This window comes from Drosophila rhopaloa, unplaced genomic scaffold (genome assembly GCF_018152115.1).
Source record: "Drosophila rhopaloa isolate 14029-0021.01 unplaced genomic scaffold, ASM1815211v1 contig_163, whole genome shotgun sequence".
Taxonomy (NCBI): domain Eukaryota; kingdom Metazoa; phylum Arthropoda; class Insecta; order Diptera; family Drosophilidae; genus Drosophila; species Drosophila rhopaloa.
In genome coordinates, this window is record NW_025335043.1 from 5,358,735 (window position 1) to 5,373,300 (window position 14,566).

Sequence of the window (14,566 nt, forward strand, 5' to 3'; positions counted from 1 at the left end):
AAAGTATTTTTTGCCTAAGGATATATGTATATTGAAAGAAAATATATTATTTATTATATTTCCTACATTTTTGTGGAAACATCGCCATGGCCGTCAGATGGCTGAATCGAATTAAGCAAAAGGTAATATAACCATTCAGGGAAGTGTCTACCTTGGACATATGGTGGTGATGGGCCTGGCTAATTATCACTGAGATCTGCACTGCCGACAAAGGAAAACAAACAAATATTTACGGAACACACAGCCATTTGATTGCCTGCGGTTTGTGGACCTTCCCTTTCCATCGCAACATCTGGTTTTGAAATTGGAGTAGCTCTGGCCGGTCGAATCAGCTGTTCCAAAGGTCGCACCCCTGTTATTTCCTCCGCAAACAGCCATTTTCAATAGGAATCAATATTCACTATATTATCCTTTATCATTGGGTCGAAAATTAAACTAACAATGAAACTGATACATTGGGTTTTGGCAAAAACATACCCAACTGTAAGTTTTAGTTAATGTATTTTAGGAATAATAAATTGTATCTGTCGCATGTGTGGTTATAAAATGTTTAATAGAATTTATTAAAATATTGTATTAAAGTTCGGAAAATTTATTTTAATGTTTTGGTTATATTCTTGGCCATCAAATCATATATCCTCTAACCAATTTCTAACTAAATATACCACCAACAGATGGCGTCACTTACAATTTTATTGGCGTGACATAGATTCGGGATGCGGCGCCCTCTGGCGGTGAGATATATTTATCTGCTAATAATAACGTTATTTAAACTTCAGTTCTTAATAACTAATTCAGAAATTTATGGTTCGATTGGAAACTTTTCTGTGTGTCGATAGATATTGACCGAATAAATATATACCGACCAAGAAGGACCTAATGACTTTTTGGGCACATGAAATGATTCATTAATAGTTAACTACCTCTAAAAACTTGTGATTAAAATACAATTTTGTTTTTACATTTTCACGTGGTATTTCGCTAGGTATGGTATATCATTACTGGCTATTACCATCGCCAACGAATGCGTTTAGATTATTGTTTTTTCCTCGTAACGAATTGATTTTTTACCTGATTATCATAGCGGCATGGTCGATTGACGATGACGATCAGTATCCACCCGGAAATGGATCGACGCAACTGGTCGAACGGGGCGCGCCTGCTGTTGCACCTGTCCGCCGTTGTTCACCTGGGCTACGCCATTTACTATGACTTTCGGTTTGCCCAGTTGCCACAATTGGCGGTGACCCTGCGTCTGGAGCCACCGATGGGTGGCAAGTTCAAGTACATGACCTTTCTGGGTGGCCTGGTGCAGTTCGGGTACTATGCCTTGGCGCTGACCTATGACCTCTTCCGAATGCGATCTTTGAGGAGCCTGCGTGACTACATGCTGGCCACCTTTGTGGTGCCACTCTCCCTCACGGTGAGTTTCACCTTCTGGACACTATATGTGATCGATCGCGAGGCCATATATCCCGGTCTACTGGACCTGGTCTACCCAAGTTGGCTGAACCACGCCATGCACACCTTCGTCGTGGTCTACGCCCTCATCGAATTGGGCATCACTCGCCACAGATATCCGCATCGAAGTCGGGGATTCGCCGGACTGGCTGCCTTCATGGTCGGATATCTGGTGTGGATTCACTACGTCTGGTTCAGGACCGGCATCTGGGTGTATCCCTTCCTGGGGGGCATCGACTGGTACCTGCGCGTCGCCTTCTTCGCTTTGATCATGGTCCTCGGCTTCGTTTACTATCTATTTGGCGAACACGTCAATCTCGTACTCTGGGTGCGAACCAACGTCGATTACAGGTGGAGCGATTGAAAGGCATTTCAATCACCACACACACCTGGATAGATTAGGATAGAAACTAGTTTTGCTTTAGTTTTAAAAATATGTATGCCTCTGTAAATAAAAAAAGGCTTAACATCATTTTGCTAATCATTTGAGCTGACACTTTATTGGGTTGCATATGTATGTACCTTTACCTTCACCCTTACTAATTCTTGAGACTTGTTTATAATTTTCTTATTATTATTATAATTATTTGCAAATAGTATTATGCCAATTTGTAAAAACATAAAAATCCCCCTTCATTTTATAATCTGGGAAGTAACTTTTAACTATTCTTAAACATTTAGAAAACGAAATATATATAATTTAATTTTTTAGTGAGCTACTTAAAAATTAAACTTAATCATATTGTAATAATTTTTGAATTGGCCCTTCATTCCTGTAAATTGGTTGATGCGATAAAGTTTTAAAATAAACCCAAACAATGTTGAGTCTATAATATTTAAGTATGTCAGTAAGTATGCCAGCCGCCCAAAAACAATGTAAAATCGAGACATCTAATTTATGAAAATCAGTGGGATACGGAAATCGAGCTAAGCTCATTATTTTGCTTGCATATTCTGTGATCTTTAAGAAACCAGCTGCCAAAAGGCAGAATCCATATGGATTCTAACTTATTCAGATCACAGTTTTATTATAGTCACGTGCGGAATTTTCAGCTGCCAGCTGATTTTGGAAAACTGAGCCTTTGTTTAACTCAATCCTTTCAGCGGGAGGTTCCGGTTTGTCCAGAACATGAGCTCTGAATTCGGAAAATTTCAGGACACCACTTGTGCCAATATTTCGAAAGTGAACACCAACATTGGAAATTCATTCATGAAAAAGGGACAGTTTTCCATTGTTTGCTGTAGAAGCAGATGGGTAATAGCCCATTCCTGTTATTCACTCGTTTGAGATTTCTAAATGAAGTCGCATGCAATTCCTTTTTAATGTATATATTACTGCATTCATAATTGGCAAATAACTAAATTATTGCTTATATTATATTAATGTTTTATTATTGTATTTTTAATAGATTGCAGGCAGAATACAATAGGCATGCATTAGCAGAACTAATTTGGTTGGAATTGTAATTTGAAATGCATTAAATCTGATTGAATATGGTTGTAAACGAACACTAGAGCAATGTGGATAAGAGATGAAGTAGTTTATTAGTATTCTTATGACCAGTGTAATTAAAACTAAAATTTATTTGAAGAAAAATCAAACGTTTATTCCAAAATGTCAAATAAACAATTAAATTGTTGTCTTAACAAGCGTTATTTAGTTAAGCGGTGAAAAACCTCAAAATGTACATATGTAATACTGGAAATGGGGTCGTTGCTTTAGGATAAAGAGCAACAAAGGCAAATTCTATCTGCAAACGTTGATTTAAGCTACAGCTTTTTGGCAAGGTTATAAACCTTAAAATCATCTGGGGCTGAACACAAGCCGGATTGTTGACAAGCTGTTAAATTTCGATTAGCACACGCGAACAGCTGTTGAATTGTTTGATCAATTCTCTGGAACTGCACGTTTGAAGATCATTGGGGCATATCACGCAAGGTCAACGGCATCACCCCACAACAATAAAGGGGAGAAAATGTGTTTTAAGGTGGTGTCATACAAAAAAAAAGTATTTACATTGCGAAAGTGTGTTAAAAAAAAATTACATTTAATTGTCTAACCTTTAACAAAAACATAAATGGATTTCCTAGAATTCTTACTCGAAAAAATTGAACAATTCTTTGGACACAAAATGTATCTAGTTTTTGAAGTGCCATTGGAGTAACATTGGATGTGTGAAAATAATGGAGGCTTTAATAGACACTTTATTAATTGCAGTTTATTAATTTGAATTATTTTTTTATTTTTCATTTTCCGCCGTGTGGATTTCTTGTTTGCTTTCATTATTTGTAGCTTCTTCGCAAATTAATCTAATTAATGGACCTAACATATGTATCGATTGGCCAGTAATTGTTCAAGTAATTGTATTGTGCCTTCGGTTACTTAATTTTCCTATGAAACTTCTTCTTGGGCCTGGAGAACTTAGCTAATTAAATAAATTTGTTGGTTTCAGTACATTTTCTGTATACTTCATTTTTTTGGGTCCCATAAGGGGAATTCGTTAGCATTATATTACAGAGTGATATATGTCTTAAGTCATTTTGTTTTTCGATATTTTAGATAGCTGTGACTATATATACTTTATTGTTTTAAAAGTTTGAGTAAGATTTCTTAACATAGCCATATAAAGTAGTGGGGATCAAATGGATTTCATTCATCTGATTAAGAATTTTTAATGCGTTATAGGTGTTTTTAATGTAAAACCATTTGCATGAGGTAGAATTAGAAAAATTAGTAATTTGATCGTGGACAAGCCACACGTAGGTTCAGAGGTCACGTAGGTCGTACTGTAATAAGACACGTCGCCCCAATATCGTCATCGAAAAGCCGTGACGTATAACTACTATGAATCAAACGACGACACGTGCGGTTAATAAATCGGCGGCTACGTCAAAAGAATCCAAAGGAAGGAAGGATCGGTGAAAATTGTCCAGACGTCACTCCCAATTATCACGACGTGGGCGCCTCTAATAGTTACTATTCATACGTACATTAATATTTTAAATTAATCAATTGAAGTTTCTTTTGGATGTTGTTTTAACTTTGGTATATTAATAAAACACTTTATACTTACTATTCATACATACATTAATATTTTATATTAATCTTTTAATGTTTATTTTTTTGGTGTAGTCTTAACTTTGGTATATTTTCAATCCCAATCCAGCTGCCATTAAAGTGTTTATTTCCAGTGAACCCTTTGTTAGTCTTAACACTTTAAGCTTATTTAACAAATAATATTTTATTCATGACAAATAGCAGTGCTCTTCTCAAATCGATTTTTTTTAAGCCCCCAGAACTTTTAACTTCAAATTTGAATAATAATATAAGCAAAAGTTTGACAGTAGACTGTGGCCAGCCGGTCTTCGATTTAAAATCGCTGACGGCGATGGTGACTAACCGTACTTTCTGGCCTGGTCAATACTGTGGCTTCGATAATTATCCGGCGAACCTTCAACTCGCGTGCTGTTGCTGGGCGACAGACAATGGAGAAACCGGTCGATGACTAATCATCAATCATGCGATGTTGTGAAAAGTGCCCCGATCTGGACTGAAATTGCATGGATCTCGATCTGATCGCTCTGTCGAGCGTTTTCTTTTCAATCAAACCGAAGTTAGAATACCCTAAACTGTTGTATATACTAATAGATTATTTGGATGTATTATTGGAAATATTATGAAAAAGTTAATTTAATGAAAAAAACAACGTTGCTATTTATATTTACATATAGAACCAATAACAAAAGATATCTTATCATTAGTATATACAACATTTATAAACTATTGGTTACGTTTCATATTAATACGAAACACTATATTCATTCAAAGAAAATAATTTAATATAAAGGGAATTTGTTTAAATATACTTTCATATCTATCCTCAAAAGTTTTATGCAAGACAGAAATTCGTTTAAAACAGTATCTATTGAGTATTCTATATTCAACGAATTTGCATTATCAAATACCTAAATATGTTATTTGAAGAGCATTTATCAGTTGACAACCACATGTAGTAGTTTTTCTTTATTACACTACTCCAATCCATGTCATCAACGGGCGCACGTAAAATGCATTTCTCTCAAGCTTTCACAACTAAAAAATTAATTTAAATATTTTTGTTAGTGCAGCTGTGGTGATAATTAATTTTTCACCGTTTTAGCAATAATGATAATGTTCTTTTTTTAAACCCCAATTGCTACGCCTATGCATGGCAGTTCAACCGCATCGTGTACAAAATCACACGCTGCCGTCAGCTTGTCTGGCGCGATTTTATTTTAGATTTTGTTGCTGCCTTTTTTGTATTTTCCTCTAGCACTATTTGCAGTTAGCCGTTGGCCGTGTAATTGCAGGCAAAAAGGCGGCGAAAAAGTCGTTTGCCCCTCCTCCACCCAACCAATCCCCTTTTCTGATGGTCCTAGAGATGTGCATGGCTTCAAACCTATTTCAGTTTTCATACTCTCTACCTTTAGTAAAAAGAATATTCAGTATAAAAAAGAGAGAATGATTTCAAAGCCTGTAAAACCTATATTTTTTAAAACACAGTCTTTTATTTATTGATTTTTAGTTAAGCTATTGAAAGCTTTTGTTCAAAATTTACCATTTAATCGTATTCGAACCAAAGAACTTTAGGTTAACAACAATTTAACTTTTAAGCTTTAATTTATTAATTAATGTATAGATTTTGATGTGAATGAAATATTTAGTTGAGCCCCATTTAATATTTAACATTCTGTTAATTATTTATAAAATATATATTACATTTTTAAAAAACTTTTTGTATGAGTTATGATTTTTGTTACATCTCTAGGGTCCACCTTTCAATGTTTTTTGTTATTGCGGCAAAAATCGTGGGACTTACGTAAACGCGCAAAGGCGGCAAAATGAAATAAAATTAAATTGTTATAATGGGCGATTCCCATTGCGACATTGAGCATTAAGCGGTATTTTTCGCTTGCAGTTTCCCTTTGTAAAATACAAAATATCATAATATACATTTTTCAATACGCTAGACTCTAAATATATACAGTCTAACATCTGTTTATACCAGACAAAAACATATGACACAAATTATAAAACACTAAAAATATAATATATACCATGCCAAATGCAACTAAAAATAACAAAAGCCTGTTAAACCTTATTAACTATAATTTTCTAAATACAGCTTATTTGTGAGAATTATAATATCATAAAATTTGTGATTTATCATTGAAACAAAGCATATCAAGCTTGTATAAAAAATAATTTTATAAACATTTGCCTTTGAGTCAATTGCAATTATACAAGTTAAGAACAAAATAAATGTGCATTTCCTTTTTATTCTTTTCTTAAATTTGGTACAAGTTCATAAAAATTCTATTGTTAAAAACAGCTGTAGTCTGAAGATTTAATCCAAAGCGAAAGCTATATGGCAATATGGGTGCGAATTGCGTCAGAGATTGTGTGAAAAGCAAATGGACGCTCCGAATGCCAAATTCAATTTACGATTTTTCAGTTCGGTCGAGATTTCCTCCTCACTCATTTCGATTTCAGTGCAGCTTCCGATTTGGCCTGCCGCCTGCGGTTTATGTTTGCCAATTTTTCCGTCCTTCGCATCTTGCCGCATCTTTTCTAAAAACCCAGTGTCGACAGGCCACACACACTCTGCCCCGGTGCTGGTGTGCACACACAAGTATCTGAGTATCTGAGTATCTGGGAAATGCAACAGAGCAGTGCAGAGAAAAAAGATCAAAAGGCAACACTGCAATCCGGCTCTGGGTCCCCAAATAAATGTACATTCAGGGTATATCGGGCTAGAATATTTCTAATAAAAAGATTTAATTCCTAAAAATTTATTTTAGACCATTGAAATACCACTAATTTTTTTTTACTTTTAGAAAGGGAATGTTTCAGTTTGATTATTAAGGAATTAGTTAAATGGTGATATTAAAAAAGTTATACAGCCTATGCTTTAGACCTCTCATTAAAATATATATAAATATTGCAGAAATATTTCAATAAAATAAAGCTATTTAAGTTATTTAATTAGCTTGGCAAATTTTCTTTACTTGTGTTCAAAATGTTTATGTGACCTTTTATTCTTAACAATAAATAAACTTAACTGTTTAAAAATTGACCAAATCTAAAGAATGGACAGCTATTATAATTACCTAAGAAATATATTAAGTTCTGGTTTCCTTTTGTATGGTAATAAAAAATGTCAAAAGGAAAGTTTACCTTTTCTATTCCAGGGTATGTCCTAATTGGTATAACAGGATCTAGTTGGGGCTGCTTACGTAGCTTGTTGATGTTTTCGTAGCTGACTCTTCGTTGACGTTTGTTTATAATTTGCGTAGCGCTTCGATTTTATTATTTCTGTTGCTTCCTTCTGAAAATAATCATTTTATTTTTGATCGCTCTCGAGTCTGGCCATAAATTATACCACCAAACGGAACATGTGAGCGTGTGTTCGTTCCCCAGAAGGTAAATATTACCCCCAGAATATCCACACTTTTGTGCCGGACAAGTGCCGGTACATATGTACGTAAATATAAACACTTATGTATCTATCTTGTTAATGTTTTACATGTGTCTCTCAATTTTTTGAAAATTATTTTTTCTTAAGCAATTATATTTTATTCTTGATGTAAGAATTAATACTTTAAAAAACTAAAAGATTTTTAATCAAGTTCACTGCACTAATATAATAGTTAAGTATGTCTTAGTGAGTTTTCCGCAGGGAAACTGATGTTAACTTTAAATCCCACATATAAAACCATTTATTCATAGCCTCGCTTCTTTTTGTTCGTGTATGGTGGCACTTTCCTTACTTCAGTCTTGATGCAATTTAATTAAAAAATTGTTACAATTTGTCGTAAATTTCGAATGAGCTTTGGCCAATTTCGCCTTTGCACGCGTTCATTTCGTGTATCTGCAAGTGTATCTGTATCTACGAATGCGAATTTAGTGCGCACACGAACACGCACGCGGTGTATGCAAATTGCGGTGGGGCAGGTCGCAAATTAGCAATGTTGCCGATGTTTTTATGGCAACTAAGACAGCGCCTCTAGTGCAAAACCGTTCAAGACCATGGCTGCGATACACTGAAACATAATAATATTGTTTTCGAAGCATTATCTGTTTTCCTATTTAACGTTTTACTTAACGAAAGTATCTTTCACTAATTTATTGCTTTATAGTTCCCGAATAAATTTTAAAAACTTTCATAATCGGCAAAGAAATGTCCATGTATTCGGTAATTTTTATGTAGTTGTTAAAATTCAAAGTTGATGAATATGTTTTGTATAAAGATCTAGAGTTTTCCTGAGAAATTATTATATATACTTAAATAACTACGATTACAGTGACTTCGGATAAAACAAACCGAACTAGAAGCAATGTATTTATATACAAAGTATTTTCATTTATGTTATTTTCATTTAGTATTTTGAAATATTTTTACAAGATTTGTAATGTATGTTCTGGTTGGACACAAGTGCATTTTCTCCCAACCTCTTAACTCTTCTCTTGAGTGATCTTCAGCAGGTTTCTAAGAGATATTAAGACGCTCTGCATCCCACATTCTCTGTGTTTTCGACGTCTCTTGAGCACCTTTATCTGATCCCATCAGGTGATCACTCAAGAGATCGCTGTCGCTCTTAATTTTCAGAGCTCAAACATTGATAAACCTTAATTTTTTTTCTTTAACTGTTTGCAAAAAGTATTTTAATATCTAATATTCTTTAAGCATGAGTATAATATGGTACATTCTCTTAAACGCTGAATAACAGCATTCGGTTTCGTCCGATCTTTCTGTTCGCTCACTCTATGACTCTCTTCAATCTTTTGGCACTCAATTTACTCTTAAGTGTTTTGTATCGCTCTTGAGTCTTAGAAAGAGAGACTAATACAGCAAAGAGACGAATGAGAGTGAGAAAAAAGAGAGTAGCTCAGCTGTGATCTGCCAGCTGATCGCTGCTTTTGCCTCTGCTTCTGCCGACTGTGACTGCGGCAGAGAAACGTGAACGTGGCTCTGCTTTTTTTTTCTTTCTGTTCTTTTCTCTCTCTCTCTTTTAAACTTTTTTAAAGGGTATATACATATATATTTCTAGATCGGTTTAAACATATCTATTTATAATAATTAATAACTAAGTAAATGTAAAAATAATTAATAATATATAGTAAGTTATTTACTTAATTTAAATACGAAATCAAGCAAGTGTAGGTGCATTGAATATGGGGTATCTATACTCGAAATAATTTATCTCTACTTTATCGTTTTTATTGCTGGCCAACTTTTTTTTACTGCCTTTGCTGTTGATCTTTTGATTTTCTTTGGCTGGCAGCACACACCGATTTGTAGTCCCGCTGTTTGGTTTTATTTATCGTAGATTTCCCCATTTAACGTTTATTTGTTTTTAAATAAAATTAAACGACGCATGGCAAAGAAACAGCTAAACAAAAGGTGGCCAAGAAAAGGCAAACAAATGAGCCGCACAAATTGCATTTCTCCGATCGATCCGAACGTATTCCCCAGATACATTTGTATCTGCCGCTCAGTTGCAAGCGCGGCGAACACTTATGCACATACGTCAATATGGAAGATACTTTTAGTAAATGAATAGTGAAAAAAGGTTTGAAAACTAAGCTTTATTTATTTTTTTCGTTTTGTTTAGTTTGCCTTAAAAATATATGAATTAATTAATTTGACTCATAAATAAGTCCGAGATACCGTACAATATACGTAACATATACCGACTTTATTTAATGGTAAGTCTTCTTCAAACTTTTTTAAGGCACAAGCAAGATTTAAAGTTTGAATCACACACAAAGCCGACAAAAACGAACCGAAAATCCCAAGAGTTATGTTGACTGACAGACATGGCGTATGCGCAATGTGCACATTGTCCATTCTAACGGCGTCATTTGTTTGGCTTAATTGCCGATAAATAATTGCAAAGCGGAGCTGCAAGCCACCCCAACCCCTGCGTCAACAAGCTCAAGCAAAATCCGGAAGAAAAGGAAGGAAATTCGCATTCGCAAATCATTTTTCAGGCCCAGGCGACAGCTGCGAAAATAAGCGAAAATAAGAAGCAGGCGTCGGATTTGAAGCGGTGGCAGCGAAACCTTTTAGCCCCGATTCCATCTGTGTCATCTGGGGGCCCGTGGTGAAAGTCAACCCCTTGGAAGTGCACAGAGAGAAATTAGACGGCCAAAAACAATATCTTGTACAAAAAGGTCTTAAATAAATCAATTCTTAAGTCGCTTAAAATAGGAAAAATTTCATAATTTTATTGAAAATTATATTCTTACCTTTAAAGTTTGAATTCTAATTACAAAGTTTAGTTTATTTAATTTATTTTAATTCCATATTGTTTTAAACCAAATTACTTGGAGTATGATAATATTTTAAACATTGTTGACTTAGTTTTAAAAATGTTTTATAATTATTAAATCATTTCTGGTCAAAATTTTAAATTCTTTAAATCCTCGGATGATTATTTTGTCATTTAAAGCGCAATTAAACATGGAATATTTCTGTATCTTTATCGTTTTTTCTTGAAGTGTAGAGGTCGGCACTTATCCCTTCTCCATGGCCGATCAACCGCAAGTTACAAATGTCAAATGCTGTTTTTGTGAAAGGACCTTTCAATGCGTCTTTGGGAGGGGCGTCAACCCTCGGATGGCAAGTCCCGAAGGAAGGTGCGATGACGCAACAGTTCTATTATTCCGGATGAGAACCATCAGCAAATATCTACGCATTTCTTGGCTTGCGATTTGAAGTGCCTGTGACAGTGACTGACGTTGATGACGCACTAGAGCTGCCAAATTCGCATATGCAAAGGACGGGCAAAGGGTTCCGCGATCCATTCATCACCCTTCGATTTTCGGCCAGCTGCAGACCTCGAACCCCGGTCATTAGGCATGTCAGTCACATCAGAGGTTTTTGTTCGACTGTAGCTTATCAATGGTCAAGCCAAAGGGGTTGCACGCACTTTTTGGAGCTGCAAACCGCAGGGTTCTTCATAAACACCACCCTCTATGTGCTGTCCATTCAAAAATTATGAATTCCGAACGACATGCGAATCTAGCCCAATTTTTCAAAATATATAGGCAACACAAAACAAATTTAAAAAAAGCACGATTTATAAATGTGTTAAGATACTAAAGTTATTATTTTCAAGAAAAAAAATTCAAATTTCTTATTGTAACCCTGAACGATCCAAATTAAAAACTTATAAAAAATTTAAATTTCAAAGTACTCTATACATTTTAGTTTCATGTTGTTTTTCCTCCTGTTCGGGATCTATTAGTATATCCAAGTCCCGAAGTTCTTGAAGCACCGCTTGCACTGGCTTGAAATGATTCAGTGTGAAGAAGTGGAACCCCCAAATGCCCAAATCAGCATCCAGGATATGGCGAACGATTCGGACGGTCAGGTTGACAAAATACCTACTTATCGGATTCGGTTCAGATTTCGAATTCGCCTTATGATGACTCCGTAGTTGATCGAGCTCCTGTCGCAACTCTGTAGGCAGATGGACACCGGCTATTTTCTCCATCACCGAGTAAGTCCGAAAGGATTCGTGGGTCATCAGTCCCACCACAATCGGAACAGTGATCCCAGCTGCCCTACAATCCTTGATAAACTGCACGATGACTTCGGGACGGTAGCATATTTGGGTAATAATACAATCTGCTCCAGCCGCCACCTACAAATACATTTTTAATATTGTTTATAGATTTATATTATTTTGTAGTTTTATGTTCTTCCTTAATTCGGTATCAATGAAATGAAAATATTGCTTATAATTTATTACAAGTATTATTGATTGCTTTACCTAGTTGCATTTTAAGTGAGTTTTAGTTAAATAAAACATTTATTTGGCAGACTGACACAAAAGAACCCACCTTTGCTTTCAGGTACTCCATGTTTCTAGCTGAATTTTGAGGTACGTCGCCTAAGCTAGTGTATCCTTCTGGGTATCCAGGCACGCAAATTGAAATTCTTTCTGTGTTGAAAAACAGGAATTAATAATAATTAATTAAATTAATAATAAATAAATCGACAAAATATCAATTTAAAAGGTTTTTTGAAGCCACAAAATCAGTGAATATTTACATTGAAGGCAGTTACCATAAGCCATTTATAAACAATTAGTCTGTTGGTTTTAACAAGTTCATGTTGGAAATATAAAATAATTTGTCTGTACCGAACACAACTTTCTAAACTATTTCAAAAAGTTGGAAAATAAAGAAATTAATTTATAATTCTAACATCAATATATTCTTAAAACCAACAGTCATATTGTTTATTAATGAATTATTTATTGGACTCTAGATCAACTAGATAAATTAAGTAGGTTTTTAAAGTGTTTTAAAAAAAACGACCCACTGCTCGTTGCTAGAACTAGTTGTTGACAACAATTCAAAAAAATAAACAAAAGATGAAGCTGAACTTAACCTTTTGTTTGCGATTATGTGGGTCATGCGTGTATATGCAAAAAGAAGCGCCGATCGCTGAGTGAGTTCGCGAATTCTCAATCATAAATATTATATTATTAGTATTTTAATTAAAAATAATATAAATTACCGCCTCGCTGGCTTCTTGATTGCTCGACCATGGGCTGACTGAAGCCGAATTCCTGGCCCTCGTGCACCAGATCCCCTCGAACGGCCAGCAGGCTGCTGAAGTTGAGGGCCAGGAACTGATCGAGTCGCTCCTTTTCCAATCGATAGGCGGAGAGGTGTGGCAACACGGGGATGTGGGTGGCCAGGTGCTGGGCCAGTTGAAGGCTCTCCACCTGACCAATGGGATCCACGTCCCAGTACCGCTGACCCAACCAAACGACGCTCACGAAGGTGGGCAGCAGTGGCAGGAAGTGGTTGAAGTCCAGGCAGGTGGGTCTGCCCCCTGGTCCACTGGCCATCACCTCGAGTCCGTAGAAGATTCGGCTTTGGGCCGTCCGTTCGGCGACAAGCGGTCCAATCCGTTGCTCACCCATTCCGGTTGCATTCTGGCCGGGGGCAAAGGTCACGCAGGGCAGGTAAGAGGTGGGGCGGGGGGCTGCTCCGGCGGACACTTCAATCGCATGCATCGATTTGGACACTCACTCGCTCACAGATCAACGAAAACTGCCAGCTGCTGTTATTCACCACCCTGATTATCAACGATCAGCGGGCTATCTCAACAAGTAGATTTGAGTAGATTGCTACACAAAAAGAGAACCGCTTTATTCGCGGAACGAAACTGGGAATACCCTTTTACTTCCAATACAACACAGTAATAGCTTTATAATGGATCGATCCATTAATAATTAAATGTCAATATTGCAGGGGTATTTTTTTTAAAGTTTTGTTTTATAACAAGTCTTTTAAAAAAGAATATTTGTAATATATCTTTATTTATGTCTATTTATTTTCTTGCTGTGTTTGTAACAGGTCACATCGCTTCTATATTTTCTGTTATAGGGTAGAGCAGTTTAGTTTTGGTTTTCCATTTTACAAATTCAATCTTATGGTGATGAATGTTATTGTCCATATATTATGAATTGTTTGTTTGCCAAGATAATATAGTTCACTAGGCAAACTTTGTTTGGTTGTCACGTTTTAAGTCTATATTCAATTTGGTAAAACATTTAAAACAAAGTATTGAACAATACGTTTGAAGTGTCTCCTGTTTATTTTTTACGTTGCGTCTATTCTGTTCAGTCCAACCATGAAGATCATTTTTAATTTTGAGGAAATTTTAAGGCAATTCGAGAATTCTTTTTTATAATGAACCCTTTGCCCATAGTGAAAACTCAATGAAAACTCAATGAAAATCGAACAAAGTATGTTTTTATGTTTACCAGACAATAGTTAAAATATTTTTTTTCGTTCAAAACACATCTATTTTGGTAAGTTTTTCAAAAAAAAATATTCAATAAAATTTGTACAAATTTTAACAAAAAAGGACTGCTGAATTGTTGTCTATATTTCTTTGTGGAACCCCACTATAATTGCTCATATTCTTCATCCACTGAGTCTGGACATGAAGGTGCGTGGGAATCGTGGCTGGATCCCATTCAACCCTTTTCAGATTCCCTGTGAAAGTGGACTCCAAATTGAGGCAATCGGCCTCAA

The 14,566-nt window shown here is 35.6% G+C and overlaps 2 protein-coding genes across 2 annotated transcripts; one reads left to right on the forward strand and one right to left on the reverse strand.

Moving 5' to 3' along the window:
- The first annotated feature begins 1,117 nt into the window (after positions 1 to 1,117).
- On the forward strand, positions 1,118 to 1,923 carry LOC108037732 (androgen-induced gene 1 protein). Its single transcript, XM_044457992.1, has one exon. It carries the CDS (start codon positions 1,127 to 1,129, stop codon positions 1,823 to 1,825), a length of 699 nt encoding a protein of 232 aa, XP_044313927.1. The 5' UTR covers positions 1,118 to 1,126; the 3' UTR covers positions 1,826 to 1,923.
- Positions 1,924 to 11,593: 9,670 nt separating this feature from the next.
- LOC108037730 (probable methylenetetrahydrofolate reductase) lies at positions 11,594 to 13,584 on the reverse strand. The gene is made up of 3 exons (XM_017114381.2): positions 13,035 to 13,584; positions 12,353 to 12,453; positions 11,594 to 12,153 (listed from the first exon to the last, which is right to left on the reverse strand). Exons 1-3 carry the CDS (start codon positions 13,537 to 13,539, stop codon positions 11,695 to 11,697), a joined length of 1,065 nt encoding a protein of 354 aa, XP_016969870.2. The 5' UTR covers positions 13,540 to 13,584; the 3' UTR covers positions 11,594 to 11,694.
- Between the last annotated feature and the right edge of the window lie 982 nt (positions 13,585 to 14,566).